General features: G+C 41.8%; 1 protein-coding gene across 3 annotated transcripts in view; it reads right to left on the bottom strand.

Annotated features, from left to right (window-relative positions):
• RAPGEF5 (Rap guanine nucleotide exchange factor 5) overlaps positions 1-19135 on the bottom strand; it is a 174163-nt gene that overhangs the window by 99706 nt on the left and 55322 nt on the right. For 2 of the 3 annotated variants that reach the window (XM_082305523.1, XM_082305524.1), the window contains exons 7-8: positions 16638-16686; positions 418-494 (exon numbers count right to left, since the gene is read on the bottom strand). In XM_082305523.1, the coding sequence (XP_082161649.1) occupies positions 418-494; positions 16638-16686 (126 nt within the window). Of the gene's footprint in view, positions 1-417; positions 495-1436; positions 1551-16637; positions 16687-19135 lie in introns of those variants that run through there. The other variant, XM_082305525.1, reaches the window with a different exon arrangement.

The raw sequence follows: 19135 nt of genomic DNA, 5'->3' as shown, positions 1-19135 counted from the left end.
GGGGAAGGAGAGAAAAAGGTTGTTGCTTATACCCGAGTGACTAATAAGTATCCTCATTTCATTGCATGTCTACTTGCAGTGATTAAAATTCAATCAAAATGTCACATGCCCTTGCCTCCTAAAACACATCTTATTTTATTTCCACATCTGGTATATGCTATGTGTATTATCTGAAAAGAACAGAGAGATAGTTTAAGAATGCTGTCTGATTTCAACATCATGGGATTAATTCCCAGGGTAATCATCAATCTTATTCTAAATAGTCACATAAGACAAGATCCAGCAGACTTTCTCCTTCCTACAGGCTCCCTGCGCAGAACATGGAGGCAAGTCCATTTCCCAGAGCTATTGAAAGCAGATCCTTCAACTTGTAGATCTGAAAAAGTCCCTGAGACACCATTAATCTTGCACATTTACCTGAGCATCAGAGGTATCCTTGAGCTCTTCTAGTCCTCTTATTTCTTGACTGCTGTTTTCTTCATTTTGATGAATTGCTAAAATAAGAAAGAGGGAATGTATTGGAAGCAGGCAAGTTCAAACCACAAGAAGCAGCAAAGCAGCATGGCCTGGTTTAGATCAAATAGGATGACCATTCAAGAAACCTCGTTCCAAGTTTAGCTTTCTAGTTAACTCATCGAGTGGTTTTGGACAAATATTATAAGGTGTACCTTATTGGGTTTGGACAAATCCTAAATAGGGTATACCTTAATTTTCCCAGGCAGCCAAATGCAGTAGTAAATAGTTATATTCCTGCTACTGTTAGTCCTGATAAAATGGTGACATTTAAGGAAACTCCACTTTTCCATACATTATAACAAGACCTGATAACTCATAGAGAATAAAAATATCAGACATCCTTTTATTTTCATTATATTGCAGAAGGTCAATTCAGACTAAACAAAATAAGCAGATTTATCCCTCATCTCAGCCTTGGAAAATTCTTTGCAAGCAAAGTGATCTCAATCTTAACAAACACCACCACTATCCATGAAAATCATCTCCGGAAATAAATGGTAGCAGAAGATGTTCTGTTGAAGGTTATTTGCTGCTGGCACGGTAAGAGAAACCAGTAACTTCGCTCTGTTAAGATCGCTTAACACCAGCCAGTTTTGCCAGACTAAAGAAAAAAGATTTGGATCAAACATGTAAGCTCTGGACGGATGGAAACCAGAGTTATCAGTTTACCTAGCTAAAGAAACAAGGACCACTTCTGAAGAGACACATCAGACTTCCGTATTGCAAACAGCTATATCTATAGGTAGTTTTACTAGCTATAGCCCAAGATACCCTTCCAGTCAACATGCCTGCCCACTGTATTTTAGTGCGACATTAAGCACTCAGCCATTCTGAAATGTGACACATGGCAGGTTAGGAGGGTCAGACCCAATGAAACACATGAGAATTGACTTTACCTTACACCATACTCATTTACTTACAAGCACCGCACTCAAGTATCATCGATCTTGTGTACACATCGAATGATCTGCCAGTGTAGCCGTAGCCGTTGTGAAAACAAAAGCGTCCTTGAAGTGGTAGAACCGGCAAATCCATTTCCTGAACAGCACCAGGCTCATGGCTCTGACGGATGGGCAGGAGGATTCAGCTCGTGTGCTTCCTCCTGTCCACCTCCTCTCTCCTTCACCCCTGGGTACCTGAGCTGGTCGTCAGGCTGCACCTGAACTGCCACAGCTCACAGAACTGTGTTTTCAGACAAGGATCACCAGTCCCATTTTGCCTTAAAACTATGTCTGTGAGCTGAGGCAGCCCAGGATTTGATTGATGAACAGATGGCTGTAGAGGTAGCAGTACTACCTTCATCAGCCACCCTCACCTAAGCTCTCCTCAACCCTCAGCCTGAATCTTTAGACATACAATCAGGTTACCATGGCTGAGCTAATACATGTAACGTGAGCCATGAGGTCTAGCTTGGTGTGTCTGCGTGGGTGCTCTGGGTCTGCGGCAGACAAAAAGCAGCCTAACCTTCAGGCAGCATCCATCAACTTAAAAGTAACTTTAGACTGTTCTTGACCTCTAAAATAAAGCATATGGATTTATTTTCTTTTTATTGCAGGATTTCTGCTGACATTGCTATGCCATACAGGGCATAATTCTTCTTTCTTCCCCCACAGTTATGCTATAAAAAAAAAAAAAAAAAAAAGGTAATAAAAATGTAATTATAAAGGCGGGGGGGAAGTAATTTTGTCAATACAGTTTGTTCCATTCAGGGATCTTTTTTAATCCATTATCAAAGGAAAACAGAGGTCTGGTATAAATCTTCACTAGTGGGTTTGCCGACATCACTTTACCAGCCAACCTCTGAAATTCAAGGTGAATGCTGAAAACACAGGGTCAATCTATAGCTATAACAGAAAGCATGTATAATGGGGGTTAAATCCCAGCAGCATTTAAAGCTAGGCAAAATCAAAACGTGCTTGGGACATTGTGGCAGATCTTTGCCCCAGGCTGGAGAAGTAACAACCCAATGAAGCAGTAACCAGAGTGATCGCCTCGACAGCCCCATGTGGCCCCTGCTTTCCTAGTGCAGGTCAGGGTTTCCCAAGGCAGCCTACTTCATCCAGCCAGGCTGGGGGCTCTGTGCAGTCCCTTCCCTTGTAACCCATCTCCCAGCCTTCCTCCCCAAGAGCTGCCTCATCCTCTTGCACACTGCCACACGTGCGTGACCCCATTCTACCCTTGCCGCTGCAGGGGACACAAAGCATTCAGGACATCCATTTGCCAAATGCTATTCAGAACAACCAGCATGAGCTGGGAACGTTGCAATGCCAGAAGGTGTTAACAAATGCTAAAAAATGGTTGTTTGAGCACTTGCAAATCACTTAGGTCTGTGGCTGCGTTAGCAGAAACACAACATTTCCCCAACTCTCCTTTCAATTTTCTGATTTCTCCTGAAATCAATTTTTTGTAGCCACTGATGGGCAAAATATCCCCACAGACATCGGCTATTAATCATGGCATTTAAAGGAGTGGCACCTTGCTAGTAACAAGACCACGGGTCCAGATTTAAGTGATTTACATTGATCCAGCCAGCTTTTCCGACAAGCCTGAGCAGATGGGCGCTCTGCAAACAGCTGTGCCAGGGGAAAAGGTTAGTGGCTGCCAACCGGCTTCTTGTCACCAGCCTCTACTACAAGTGTCCCATTCCCTGCCCGGTGCCAGGGCAAGCACCCCAGAGCATCTTCAAGCAAAGCAAACAGGCGGACCATCGAGGAGCAGCATGCTGTTGCTAACCTGGTTGGGCTGGCAGATTAGCGAAGGAACGGTATCTGGCCGGGGAGCTAGTGACAAGGAGCAAACACCCAGGGCTGAGGGCAGTAACATCTTTTACCTAACACAAAGGGAAAGAGAAAGAGGGAATGTGTCCACAGTCCCAATGGATTCAGATATCGTTGGGTGTTGAAAAATTTTAGCATGAGCAATTTTAAAGATGATGAGAAAACAATCTCGGTTTAGATGTACCCTACGTGAACAGCTTAAAAAAAAAAAAAAAAAAATCCACACACAAAACAAAAGAGAGAAAAGAAAAAAGCTGGTTTTATCAGCAATTTCACAGCTCAACTCTAAAAAAGCTGAAAAAGTTCATAATCCAAACCCAGCTCCCATGGCTTCGATGTTGTTTAGACTGTGTAAGGAATGTAGAAAAGAACCAGTAAATATTTTCTTAAAGGAAAAGAAAAAATCCCAGACCTCACACTGACGTTCTCGCAGCCCTCTTGGGAGAGAGGGAGCAGCCGGCCTCTTTTTCATGAAATTTCCATCATAAACTTGATTTTTGTGTCCTCTCTGCCTCTTATCCAAACACATAAGAACCAGCCCCAATTTGAACCCCTTTAACTAAACCTAGGGAGCAATACTCAAAAAAAATCACACCATCTCATACATTTTTTTCCAGCACAAGAGCATAGTCCTTTGAAGGCTGAAGTGGTAGACACAGACAAATAACAACCCTTAATTGTATTTTCTTGGTTTCTGTATGAAAACATTACTACGTGTTTTGTCTATAAAATACAGAAAAAACATGAATTGCTTAAAATATTACAGTGTATTCAGAAATTTATGTTCATAGGGGTCATCACACACACAGAGAAGAAACCAATTGCTGTATTTCTATACCCAGTGTGCCTCCTAACCCCGTGACAACCCACAGACACCCCTTGAATTGGCCCAGGCACTGCCCTCGTGGGCTCTTGTGCATGCAATGCAAGTTCTGTTATAAAATATAAGAATTCAAGGATAATTTCCCACTTACTGTCAGTTGGCCTTTTATTGCTTTGACGTTGCAAATTCAACTGTAGGGAAAGTGAGTGGAAGGTTAGAGTGGGATGGGAAAGCATTTCCCAGGCAAGTGTTGATTCTGGGACAGTTCCCTAAAATTGTAGCATGTACGTACAAAAAAGTTGTGAACTTTGGAGCTGGGACAAACCCTTTCTACTCTGCCAGCATAAACCCAGCTTTTCTCCTTGATACAAATACCCCAGCACATCTCACAAAGCAGCAACACCAGGGAAAGGCAAAGGTGGTTTACCCTGATCTGTATGTATCTATTTAATGTTATGTTTGGTTTCAGGCTTGAGACCCCTGACAGGAAAAAAAAATGCAACCAAACATAGCATGCCTTTCTATGATTTCTGTGAATTCCCTTTTTTACCTGCAGCATTTCTCCTCCTTTGGAGGAGAGGTCACCATGAACGGAAGAAAAAGATGTTAAATGAGCATTAGCTTGCTAATGTGCAGTTCAAATGTATCCATTTGCAAGTTAGCCTTGGGAATTCAGGATGTTGATTTTTTTATGGTCACTTAAGGATCACAAGGGCCATCATCTGATCTGAGTTCCTTGTGCCCCCATGGACCAGAGCTGAAATTTTGCTAGCAGATTCTTCTGTAAACTAATGTTGGAACAGAGAATTCTTGCGGGGGAGAGCCTTGTCCTTTAGTAATCCCATTTCAGCTTATTAAATCAGCAGAAAAAATAACAAAGAAATAAGAAACAAAATTAAATCATTTCGTACTAGCTACCTCAGCAGAATCAGCCATCACACAGGGGTGTGAAGGGAAGGGGAATGTAACCATCGCTCACAGTGGAACCAAGCACGTCCTTTGTGTCACCATTACTGACCAACAGTGCTCCCTCACTTTTACTGCCACCTACCAAGTTTACAGTAGATTTAAGCCACTGGAAGGGACTTGTCTTTCTCGGCAGCATGGAGCTTTACAGGCATGCTAAAGGGCTCACCTTAGCTAGACAGACTGGCACACAGTGGGGGTCACAACAGCTACCTGCAGCACTATGGACCTTCTCCTGCCTATGGGAGAATCCTGCCAAGGGTGCCAGGGTTACCCACAGAGCAGTGCCTCCACAATAAGTTGTTCTGTACGGCCCTAAACTGAAGGTAGATTAATTACATTTGAAGATTTTAAGATTTTAAAAAGTTACATAATACAATGCACATTATTTCATTTCAATACTTTGTGCTGTTCAAAATAGCAGAATCTTTTACCCAACTGAAAGTGGAAAGGACAGTTAAAAAAAAAAAATCCACACATAAACCAACTCCTGGAACCCACAGCCTTGCAATCTTCCCAGAGGCTTTGCTGTATTGTGCTTTCTTCCTTTTCTATAAATGAAGTTTCTTCTTTCTACCGCTTCTGGCTGCAAAGATAACCTTCACAACACAAACCAAGGCACTAGCGTCATTCTGCTGCTGCAGCCAGCCAGACTGGAACAATAACACCAGGAGAGGTGTGAACTTCCTCCCTTTGGCTTAATAGAGTGTTAACTTTGAAAGCTAATTATTTAAATGCTTAAGAGAGGACTGCCATCACAGTTAACCATTTTGCTGCTGAACAGCAGGCAGGGACATCTGTCCATCCATAAGCAACTCACTTTGGGTGGCACCCACATGGCCATTCCAGGACAGAAAGCCAGCTTAGCTCCCCATCACTGCTGCCTGTCCCGCACCTCCTGTTCTTACTATTCCCTCTCTGTACTACCGTAAAGCATTTGGGGTTTCTGGCTTGGCAAAGGATTACTTTTAACCTGGCTCGGTTTGATGACCTGGTTGAGAACAGAGCCAGCAGGCAAGGCAGGGGACAGGGCACCCTGCAAGCCGGCGTTGCTGCCAGACCCCTTGTGCCACACACCTCCAGCTTCAGCCCTTGGGCTTGCTGTGAAGTCCAACTGCAGGACCAGGACTGCCTGCCTTTTGGGGGCGGGGAGCCCATAAACGTCGCCCTTGGCAGATACACAGTTTACCTCTGCACTGCCCTAGGCTGCTCGCAAGACTGAACTTGCTTAGCATGTTGCAAACCCTCAGACATAGCCTCAGGAGCAGCCTGAGCGTGCGGGATCCCAGCTGCACAAACACTGCCAGGCTCACCTGCACAGCCTGTGCATGGGCTGGATGAGGAGCTCGCTGTCCCCACAGCTGCTCCAGAGGCAGCCTTGCTCACCATACAAAGCTTGGTCACCCCTTAGGCTACGTCCTTCATGTTTTCAGTGATGCTTCTTCGTTTCAAATGACGATGCTCATTTATTATTTAGTGTTGTTCTTTAACCTGCTAACATCCTAGAACATCAAACCACTCTGCCCTTTGTAAGATTTTGATCTTTTCAGTACTCCGTGATCAAAATTCATACATGCATCTCTTTTTTCTAGCTAGTAAGCAAAAGGCACCTACGTGCCCCTTACAGATAGGAGACACACACCACCTTGGAAGTAGTAAAGAGCTTACTTCTGAACACAAGAACTTTGTTTATTTGACAAGCCAACAGATTTTCACGTCTCATCCCTGCTGGATGGTTCTAGCCTGTTTTTCTGTCCCTGTCAAACCATCACTGTTGAAAAGACCTCAGGAATCTGCAAGAATATTCCCCAGGGGAAGGCTCCAGTGCTCTGAACTGCCAGCAGCCTGCACCAGTTGATTTATCGTCAGCTGCTGGGAAGCTCACAACTTCTAGCATTCTTCTTATATCCCAAATTTTTTGAGAGGCATGTTTCTTTTCTGTTTTTTTCCAAAGGAAGTTGCTAGCATGAAGCTTTTCAGAAACAAACAGCAAAACAACATTTTTTTTAAATCACATCATTCTAAGCTAATTTCATGATTTTTGAAAAGTTTATTGTTATTTTGAACGATGGAGTTTGTGGTATCCCCTGTTATTCTTTGTGGAGGGTATACAGCGAGCTCTAGAGACACTGGTTACTATGGCAGCTCTGAGCTGTTTGAGAGTGTTATAATGTTTGCTGATGCTTATTAATTTATCAGAGTGGAAAAAAATGAATAGCTCATACTGATACCACTGGGGAAACTAAAAGCCAGATCCTCTAGCTTATGTAAGGCACTAGCGCTGAGCGGTGGAAAGGAAGATGAGCAGCAAATAAAATGCTTTACAAACCTCAGATTTGGGGACCATTTTAAGCCAGACCAGGTCCTCGTGCATACTCCTGTATTTTCCAAGTCCTGTTTCCAAATTAAGGGGGCAAAACCAATAGGCACTGAATACATCTGAAATCCCCAAAAGCTGCATATAAGAGACAGTGATAATCCCAGGAATAAAATCCTCCAACTGAGAATTGGTTCTTTATTTACCATGAAACTGTAATCTTTTCCCAGAAATTACTGAAAAGAGAAAGCTTTTTAAGCTCATCCTTAACATGTTTCCTTTTATTAGCAATACAAAAATTGCCTGTGAGCTTCTCATTGCTTTCCACTATTTCTGCATATATATATGCAAATTATCGTACAGCTTTCCCTTCACTGAGTACACTACATATCTCTGAAACAGTTGGCAGGCCCCTGGAGGGGTGTTGCCCAGACAGCTGTGCAATCAGCTGAGTAAATCAGCTAATTAAAGAAACAAAGAAAATGCAAAAATTATTAAAGACAGACTCCCGCGTACAGCATTGTTCAGCACCCCTATATCTAAAAAAGCACAGCAAGCATGGGATGGAATAAAGGTGCTTGTAATTTGGGGAATGAACTATTGCACAAGCGACAATGATGCCATTTTCTCTCAAACACTAATCTGGGATTCATGATATTTATGCTTTGTAGTTTAAATAAATTTATATTAAATTACTCCAGCATTTTATTTCATTTTAAAATGACAAAAGCATGAAATGTAATGTTGGTTTCATAATTGATTTCTGTATGTAAAAAATGGTCATTAACTTCTGCTTGACCTTAGGTGTAGAACTAATATTGAATTTGCACAGAGGGTACTCATCATGCTGGTCTAGTTTCCACGCAGAAAAATAAGTTCCCAAGGGTCCTAGTGCTACAAGCCATTTCTTAGATCTCAAACAGGAAACAGGACTCCCGAAAATGATGCAAAAACATTTCCTCTCATTGCAGAGTTTATCAAAAGAAACAGATAACAGCAAGGGTAGGAATCTGCAATCTAAACAGAGCAAAGCCAGTGTGGTAAGAAAGGAGGCTGACAGATGTAGGTTTGGTCTTGCTGATCCACACACCATTAAGGCGCCGTTCCTTTCCACTGCATCTGAATGACCACAGGAAGGACAAACCTCGGTTTAAATGAGACTCAGGCCTGCCTACATTATATAGCCATTGTAAATTAAAAAATGAGCGTACCAAGTAAAGCCACCAATACTTCCCAACTTCAGTCAGATTATAGCCAGGAGCCTTTGCTGCTATTCTTTTCTCATTATCGTACAACTGGTTTTGTTAGGAAGTTCTGTTTATTTTATTTATCCAAACTGAAGCCTTTCACCTGGGTTTGAAGGCCCATATTTCATCCAAAGTGGTGGTGCATTAGAAGAACATAATTTGTAAGACACCTCTGGCTAAACAAGGGAGGCTTTTTTTGATAGATTATCAGCTGGTGTTGATTCATGTGGCCAGGGGAGGTTTGGTTTTCAATGCCTGTGATACATACAAAGGAAACATACATATTGTGATACATACAAAGGAAAAGCCACATTTTACACCCACTTTGTGAACATACAAACTCATATAATTTTTTGTCAAGCATTGGACCAGGCTGCCCAGGGAAGTGGTTGAGTCCCCATCCCTGGAGGTATTTAAAAGACAGGTAGATGTGGCACTTAAGGACAGGGTTAATGGTTGGACTTGATGATCTTAAAGGTCTTTTCCAACCTAAACGATTCTATGATTCTATGAAAACGGGTTGCAAGCACTGTAGGATTGCTACAGGAACAGTCAAAAGCAATGTTCTTTGTAGCAAAAGCAGCTCAAGAAAAACTATTCAATGGCTGAATGCAGAAAGCTTCAATTTTTACCCAGTGCTTTTAGACATTCATTCTCACGTGCATGATATTTAAAACTTAAAAAAATCAAATGGCAGTGAATGTATCTATAGCAGTTGCCTGAAATGAGATGCTGGAAGGGTGGAGAAGAGCCCATTACATGATCAGCAGGCACGGGAAGAATGATTGCTGGGAACTGATCAAAAAAGGAGGTACGGGCAGTTGCTGAGCAGGCTGGTGCAAAGCGAAACACCGCTCTCTATTCCATGGAAACATCCTCCAGGCACAGCCAGGAAAGGAGCAGGAAACAAAGAAGACTCTGAATAAATAAATTCTGTGAACTCTCTGTAAATGCCTGTCCCAAAGCACTGGAAACAAAACATTCACCTGGGAATTGTTTTTTTGCACAATTGCTATCTTTCCGACCTTACCGTGCCATCCCTTTTTGTGTATGTGCAAAACATCTGTCACCTACACAGCTATTCTGCATTGCTCATTTCTTCTATGCGAGTGCCTTATAGATCACACAGCAAGAACTATGCCTGAAGTTCTGCAACAACTGCAAAATACAGACGATAAGCTGCCAAAATACCTCTCAGCATAATTCCCATCAGAGAGCTCTTTGGGGCTCTTTTCCTTCTTTTTCCAAGGCTCAGAGTCCAGTCTGCTTTACGTCAGCTGTTGTTACATCAGCTACACAAAGGCTGGTGAGAATAACTGTGCAGTCTGTTCACTGATGTTGTTCAGGGCACTTCCCACCCCCAGCACTGCCCAGGGTGGGCACAAAACAGGTGGTTACCGATTAAGCTACGGCGTAGTGTGTAAAAATCTAACTTTTAAAATATTCCTAGCTATGTTTTCAGGTGCAAATCTTATCTTGAACCACCTTTCAATGGGCAGAGGAAAAGTAAAGATAAAGTTACCAAGACCTACCAGAAGCATGACACTCCTGCACCTTTACTTTGAGCGGCCGTTTCTCCAGGATGAATGCAATTAACAGTTGCAGGAGAACTCTTATTCCACACATTTTGCTAAGTTCGACCCTTGCTTTAAAGAAGTGGATGCTTGGAGGAATTGAAAGTTGTAATGAAATAATGTCTTACTTAAGTCAAATAAATAAACCCACTGAAAAGAGACATAAGGGAACACAGAAAAGCAGTAAGACCCTACTGATATTAATCTTTTCTCACCCTTCAAACTTTCTCAATTTATCCACAAGAGAAAATACACACCTCTCTGGCACATGACTGCCACTTTATTCTGTAAACAGGAGCAAGTTCTCTCATCCCTCTTTATGCCGTTTTTCAGTGGCATAAAATAAGCGACAATAAACTGTGCACGTTTTACACCAGAGATATTGTATATCTGCTTGCTTAAAAAACCTATAAATTCAAAGGGTACTTAATATGTTTGAGATTTAAACACAATACTGAACTGCTCCATTCCTGAATGACCTTTGATCATGTATCTGTAACCTCATTTTTCAAGTATGTGTACAAATCTAATTCAAATTCTTAATGATTTTCATTGTTTATATAACAACTGTGTTCTACAAGTAAATAAAACTAATGACATAACATAGGACATTCATACAGCACCAAATGACAAACTTTTTGCTAATTATTGTGGAGTAAAGTCACCAAGAAGTCTCACAAGAATCTATGCTACTTGGGAAAAAGGGCTGAGTGGTAAAGATGCAGTTTCCTGAATTAACTAAGCTGATAAAACAGCTTAATGCTGCCAAAAGGGTCTTAACTGGGCTCCTTCCCACATCCCTCCACCTCCCCACCCTGATAAGAAGCTGCCACCCTCACTTTGTGCCAACTTCAGCACATGCTGCTGCCATATTGCATGCTGCTCTGGCTGCCCCATCTCAAAAATAATATAATAATAGATGTAGCGAAGATTATCAGATTTAATGGAATAGATTTGCTATGAGGAATGACTAGCGATTTAGCCTGGAAATGAGACAACTCACAGGGGTATGACAGAGGTGCACAACATCCTGAATAGTACGACGATGAACTGGGAATGGATTATTCACCACTTTCCATCACCAAAGAGCTATACCACAACAGAGTGAGGGTCGTGGGGAATGTGTTTAAAACAAACAAGAAAAAATACGCTTTCACATACCACACACATGAATTGTGGGATTCGCTGCCACAAGAGATGATGAAGGTCAGAAGTATAAGCAGGCTCAAAAAGCAATTCAATAAATTAATGGAGCAAAGGTCCACCAAGGGCTACCTAACACAACAGTGTGGGTACAGCAAAATCCCTCTAGCACAGACTGGTAGATGCTGAGTACACACATCAGAAGAAGGACTGTTTGTACTTGCTCTGTTTCTCTGCTCTAAGCATCCCCTACTCATCACTCACAGTAGGATCGGAGCTGGATGGACTTTTAACCTGACCCAGCCTGGCTGTTCTCATGCTTTTAACCGGGCTGATATTGCCTGGAGTGTGCTCGAGTCGAGTCACACAATCAGCTCTGACAGCAGTACTGTAGAGGTGGTGAAGAGGCTGGGAAAAGGAATAGCTGTTCACAGCTTGCTTTTCATTCATGTCGGCAAAGCTCAAGCCCCAGTGGCTGCTTCATATTGAATCCTCTGCCCTAAAATAAAAATACTAAGCAAATCACATAGGCAGTTAAGTCCTGACAGAAGCAATACAAAAGAAAAGGAGAAAGGTGGATATGCACACACATACGTCAGAATAGGGTGGAAGTAATCCAGAAGATCTCAAATATAAAGTTAATACGTTGCAAAATTCATATTATTATAAATAAAATGGAAATGACCCATTTAAAAAAAAAATCAATAGAGCTTGTCAATTTAAGAATGGCATGACTAAAAAGTATCTAACTATATTGTGGAAATCTGAATATCATTCTGAAGAGGGAACAAAACCACACACAAGTGCTAGGGCTTTTGTGGCTGCCCTGCCCTTCACAGTGGGAGGGAGAAGCACCCATAGCTCCCGCAATGCCTGGGGAGAAGCTGCAGCCACCCTCGTCCTACCTCATCGATACTCTGTCAGCTATTATTTTAATTAGCCCCTGTATTCAGAAACACAAGGACCAGAGCCGTGCTCTTACTAATGGCCCTATGCACGAATAAAGTTATAGAAATTCCTTTAGATATAAAGTTAAAGGAATTTGCTGGGTGATGCCACGCGGTGCTGCTAGGTTCATGCACAGAAATGCGAGCCATCTTGTTTGTGGATGGGATTAACACCAGTTCAGAGTATCTACCTGACAGATTTTGATCAGTTCAGATGTACCCGTGTAGCTACGCCACCGGCTAAAGCCTCCAGCCTTAGGCTATTTGCTGCTTTTTATCCTTGTTTTAGCTACCATCTCTAACACATAAGAAACATGTCATGAGCCACGACAAGCAATTGAGATAAATGCCAACCCTTGTAAACCTTCAGATGAGAGGCTGCATTTCCGTTAAGTTTCAGCACATTTGCAGAAGCCATCAGAAACCAGCAAGGTATAAATAAACACAATTCTAATGCCAAGTGCCTACAATTAAAAACAAAGTTCTCTCCTCCGCCAGTTACTTGCTTCCCCAAGACCTTTTACCAAACCAAGGAAGACAGCATTTAATCTATTTATTTCTAAGGTTAAGCAACAACAATTTTAACACATTTTTATAAGCCACAGAGAAGTGCACGAGCTCATTTTCCCCTCTTAGGTCATCTTTATCCTGAGAGGTTTATTCTAATGAAATATAAATGTGCTGTCTAGTCAACAGTGTTACTGAGGTCCATCAAAGCTTCAGGATTACAGACATTAATTTTCCCCTTTTTTTAGCTTTATTTGTGAAGAAGCTAGAAATTCTGAGCTCCCTCTATATGAGGGCTCTCAAGGACCTCTCTATCAGCTTATGCCTTGCTATCAGAGTGGTATACTTGCAGTACACATCTGAAATATGAAAACAGAGCTTTTTTTCCACAGCACAGAAGTTTTTCATTTTTCAGGTTCTGCATTTTTCCTTCAGCCATCTGTCAGTTTTATGTGTTTCTCCTATTCTTCTACCTCACAATAAAAACTGAACACCTCTTGGGGAAAGGCATTCTCCCCCACACCCTACTGACTTTTTAAATTTTCTGGTAGCTGACATTCTCCATCAAGTCAGACCCTGTACTAGCAAGAATTTGATACTCTGCCCTACCCACAGCAGGCTCAGGTCTCTACCTTGGTTTTCAAGGCATTTTGTCAGTAGATACAGTCTCTAAATCTCTGAGACAGCCATTCTGGCCCAAGAACTGAAATAGTTGTAATTACTACTGGTTATATACATATACTAGGTAGCAAACCCAAGCTTCATTTAAACAAAAATAAACTGTTTCACCCGGCTAACCAAAGGCAATGTTTCCCCCACTCCAAGCATAGCAAACCTTCCTAGTTGGACCCTCTTCACCTCTTGCAGAGGGAGCTGTGGTGTTTGTGTGCTTGTATAGCACTTTCCATGCAATATAACCCAGTGATTACTACAACAGTCCTAGACAAGTAATATGAAAGCTTTAATCAGCCAGTTTTTCTAGTACAATTAAATCACTGTGAAGTGCCTCCCTAAGGACAGAGGTATATCCAGAAATTAAAGTAATTCAGGAACAAATTACACAGTGCTTGCATTAAGCAAAAATACTCTTTTTTTGCTCTAACTGGTAGCGCTAACCAGCTATCTAGAGGAAATATTTTGAAACGCTGTAATTTAAAAAACACCAAACCATCAAAAACAGTACAGGAACTTCTGCACAACAGCTTTGGGTTTTGGGTTGCTGATCTCTAGGAAAGCTTTCAGTTAACGAACCGATTACCTACTGCAGGCAGGTTCCAGCCAGCAGGTTAGGACCATGCCCATCGCCTGCAATCCCTGCTCGCAAATCCCAGGGCGGATGAACCGGGCGCCCACGCCGTTCACACAGCCTGGAAGCCACCCAGGGCAGCTGGCCCAATAGCCATGTTCCACTCTTTTCATGCCAAAATAAACTCTTTCTCTGATCTTTGTTGGTTTATTTCCTGGAATTATATGGAGTCTTGGAGAGGGTTAGAAGAACAATATCTTCGAAAGATACTGTGGCTTTGAGCTCCAGAAGTACTTTCTCTGAAATATGCTTCACTTCACCAGGCACAGCATACCATAGCTTGATTGCTAACTGTAACTGCTATGCTGTGAATTTAACCATCAGCAATAAAATAAAAAAGCATAATCAACCACCCTAATTTACTCTGCTCCTACTGTAGTAAAGGCGTTAACTTAAATCAGACCTTACAGTTATGCCTGATCATGTAGCCATTTTTTACCATCGTCCAAGATGAGGCATAAAGAAATGCAAATTTCAACAACAAGCATGCACTAGTCAAACTGACTAAAGAGGTATCTTTTGTTCAGATCTAAATTGATATTTTAAGTGTTTACATTAATGTATTAGGAAAGGCTGGTCAGCACTTCAAAGCTCTATAGGGAGCTATGCTTATTTAAGGCTGTGATTTTTAACTAAAATATTTCTACCTGCTCAGTGTGGGTTGCAATGACACTAGTATAAAGGAGACTCCAAGAGCTATCCTCCTTTCCCATTTTCATCTCCTGCAGCTCATTTCTAATCCAACCCCATCCCATTTTCTACTGACACAACCATTTATGTAGCCATCCACTGAAAGTAAATGAGAGGCTAATTCAGGTTAAAATCAACTCTTTTGGGGAACAGAGTTTTTATTTATTGCCAGTAGCAGTAGTAATATTTGCTGACACAACTGCCAAGAAGCAGGGAAAGAGATTCTTAGAACTATATAAGCACTCAGTAAAAAGGTGCATGGCACTATACTCTTAGCCCATTTTACAGCAAAACAAAAGGTTACCTTGAGCCCTTCCTTAAAGTAGCCTGTTTTTCTCTGCACTGAACCAGAGCAGAAGCATTTCCATGTTCAGCCATTATAATTCAAGTGGGACTGGGGTGATAGCAGGTAAGGGCAAGCAGGTCAGGGGTGTTAACATCGTAAACTACTACAGCAGTTTCAGAAACAAAGGCATTACACAGAAGCAATGTAGGTCTGAATTCACACTTAGATTTGTGTTTACTTTCTGCAGATTTACATTTACAGATGACTGTGGATATAACCTATGGGTACTTCTATTTCCAGACAAAAATGCAGCAAACTGTGTCTATAATATTTTTGTAATACTTACATTTTCACAAGGAAATATTTGCAGATATGCCAGCCACATCTTCTTGGTGCCTCCAGTTTAAGATATCACGTTGTGTGTAGTGCATGTGTTGTGTGTAGTAACTTTTGTGCTGTAGTTGTAAGCCACAGATAGACAGATACAGATATGATGATGCAATATTATTAACAGGTAAGAAAATAGCTCAGAAAGTGCAAGATCCATGATCCCAATTTCTAGCAAAATCGCTGAAGATCACAAGAGATGCTCAGTGAAAATGCTCCCAAAGACCTCAATGGCTTTGGGAACATGCCAATAATTTAAGGCAATTCCACCTCTGTTTTACTCTAGAAATACATTCAGCTCTCACTTCACCATATGCAGTTTGCCCTTGCTGCAGATTAACTGCACTACACATGAAGACACCAGAGAGTTAACCCTGTATAGAGTCAGGTCTGGCCAAGTAGGTGTTGTTAGCTCCTGTGCAGTGCCCGGAAAACACAACTCTATTGCTTCCACTCCAGCTCAGCAATGCAGATACCTTCTGAAAGTGGCTGTCCTAACAAACCCTGATGGAGCTGAGATGACCACATATTTCAATGCCTTTGCACTGTATCATCAGCATTTGCTATAAATGCTTATACTGTCAGAAACTTTCAATTATCCATTTGCCTTTCCCCTTCTACTGTCCTGATAACAGAGACTTGTCTCTACAGCCATACAGATGTATAGACAAATCTTCAGGAAAGAATGCCTTCATGCATGAAGTTGTCCTTTTGCTTTAGCATAAAGAAATGCACCTGACTGGGCAGGTAAAACACAGCAAAGATGGCATGATATGCTGGGCCATAAAAGAAAACAGGAAAATTATCAACTTATTTGTCCTAAGTATAAGTCAAATAAAGACACAAACGTCTCTTATAAAGTGCAAGCCCAGAGAAAATAGTGATTTTGGCCAGAAAGAGACCGAAGTTCACATTCAACTGTAACACTCCAATGTTATCAGCTAGGTCATCAGATGTGATGAGCTAGGGGAAGCGAAGCTTGACAGTAATTGCATTGTGCTACATACACAGATTCTCCAATGAGAGAGGAACGAGGTCTGCTATCTTTGCTTCCCCATGTTAATAAGACAGCAATGACAATTCAAATACTTCAATAAGTGACAAAAGGGAACAGTGTTACAAAACCCCCTCTAAAGTCCAGCCTGACTCACCTGACTTCCTTGCTTTCAAGGCAATGACAGCAGCCAGTTCTCTCTGTACCTAAAATACCAGGAAAGGAAAGGATGGTTATAGTTACTAGCACAGTCAAACAAAACAAAATGCAACACTGGTAAGACACTGGCTATCAATCCTTTGGAGCAGTCAACTGCATGTGGAATTATGCAGGTACTTGGTTATGAAACTACAGTCACTTTTCCTAGCAAATCTATTTCCTTTTCAGCTGGGAATTGTGTGACAACTATTTTTTTTTTTTTACTTTAATTTCATATAAATACTGCACATTCCTTAGGGAGTGGGCAATTCAGTAGCCCAACCTGTAATTTATTTGCACAGCATACCTCTTCCACAAGCACACACTTGAAGCTTCTTCCTTTCCTTGTTAAATGTTTGTTTTGCCTCTGCTGAGCACACTGTAACGCTGGATTTATTGTGTGACTCCAGGATAAGCGAGTTCTCCGTGTTGAGGTTTGGCTGAGGTTCACATATATAATTGGCATTTGCTTTTTGGAGCTTTCAGGGGGAAACAACCTCTCCTAATGGCATGGCTGAACATTTCAGGACCAAAATTTAGCTTGAGATGAACATGCAGAAGTAAGAGCTATCTGATTTCCAGATTTACGGGCTATCTCACTAGCCTGTGATGAAACAGCCCTGCCATGCTAGCCAGCTCCATTCCTCAGCCTCTTGCCTCTGCATTCTTTGTATTTTCCCTATAATCGCTACACAACCAGCTACTGTCCCTTTAGCCAGCTCAACTGTACATCTACTTCTTTCCATAGGTCTTTTCCTTTCTCTATCAGTAAAATTCTGTATTATGCATTATTTTTATGCTTCATACTTCCTCACTGCCATTGTCTGTCCCATTGCAGCTGCTTCAAGTGCCCTGCACTTGACCTACAGCACCCCAGACACTCTCTCCTGCATACACCTCAGTTCTTCCCTTCCTCTGCCTCATCCATGCTCTCAGACTCTTCTGTACACCTCCCAGCTTCTTCCAATTTCCCTCTTTTTCCCAAGACAGCCTGTCTTTAGTATTAAAAAAAATTATGGAACATTCCAACTATTTTTCCAGGGATTGTCTTACCTCTTTGTACAAAGCCTCCTGCACTGCATACTAGCCATCTTCTCTAACAGACCTATGCAAAGCTCAAGGCTATTCTGCAGTGGGAGTTTTGACATCCAGTTTCTGAGAGCATGTGAAATTTAAAACATCATTCACAAGACATGTGGTGTGATCAAAATAAGGCACAAAGCCCATGAAGGATCCCCAAAGTAACACAAATACTAACAACTGTCAACATCCCATTCTCACGACTCTGAAGAAAATTTTGAAAATATGAAACAAAAATAGTTAACATATTGGTCTGAGCAGAAAGACAGGCAAAATCACCCAGGACATCTCAGTACGATGGTAACTCCAGTATCCACCTCTCAGATACTCAGCAGCCGCCCAGCAGTCGGCTCTACATGTGGCAGAAGGCAGTCATACCAGAGGCCACTTCCTTCCCCTGCTTGCATCCTGCCTTCCCCTGTGGCAAAGGACCAGGGAGCTTTTTTGCTGTCCTTGCAAGGTACAAGGATCTTTTCTACTCCTTGATGCTGCCCCACTGAGAGGGGGACAGTTTTCTGCCACTCCAAGCAGGAAAATATGAAGGCAGTGCCACAGTTTTCTTAAATGTCGTCCTGTTTCCAGCACAATTGTGCAAGCTGGCGGTATTACCTTCCCTTCCTTCCTTCCTGTACACTCATTCCCATGTCTGGAGAACTGTTAATCATGGTTAATGTAAGCGTAAACTCCAAGTAAGATGGGAAAGAACAGTTCTTCTGTGGAAAAACAACTTGTGTACTTGCTTGCTTGCAGCAATTCATATACACTAGTAATAACACATACAAGCTATCCAGAGTTAGCGTGGGATTTTCAATAAAAGCCCAAGCTGTTTCTGAATAACACCACCATGACTTTTCGTGGCCAAACTGCTCAGAACCTCTCCCTTCATTAAACTCAGCAGGAGACCCTGATCCTGGTCTATTCTCACAGGTTACTGACAGTAAGACACAGTGCACTGATGTCTCATCTTTATCTTTTAGCATTGAGTAAATACATTATCTCAAGATTAGCCTTAGGAGACACTACAATCTGCAACAGTTGTAAACATAGCAATTAACCCAATCAAACAATTGAAAAATGCAAATCTCTCCATGAGTGTAAAGAAAAACCCATCTTCTCAGAAGAAAAAGCAGCATTGGGGCATCCTGCGGTTATATTTGCGGTATTACTTTTGCTTATAAGGTGGCGCTTTTCAAATTTGAAAGACAGTGCTAACATCACAGGCAATAAAAAGGCTCTTTTTCTGTATTTTGTCTAGGTTATGCAAAATATCTCATTGTTTGCTGTGTGCCAGGAATGCAGCTGGCATATTATTTAATCTGAGCAAAACCATTCAGTTAAAGCAGGAGAAAAAAAAATGTTCCTCTAGTCTTAATATTA

This window comes from Platalea leucorodia, assembly GCF_965183815.1.
Source record: "Platalea leucorodia genome assembly, chromosome: 1".
Taxonomy (NCBI): domain Eukaryota; kingdom Metazoa; phylum Chordata; class Aves; order Pelecaniformes; family Threskiornithidae; genus Platalea; species Platalea leucorodia.
This window is presented reverse-complemented; position numbering and strand designations above follow the sequence as displayed.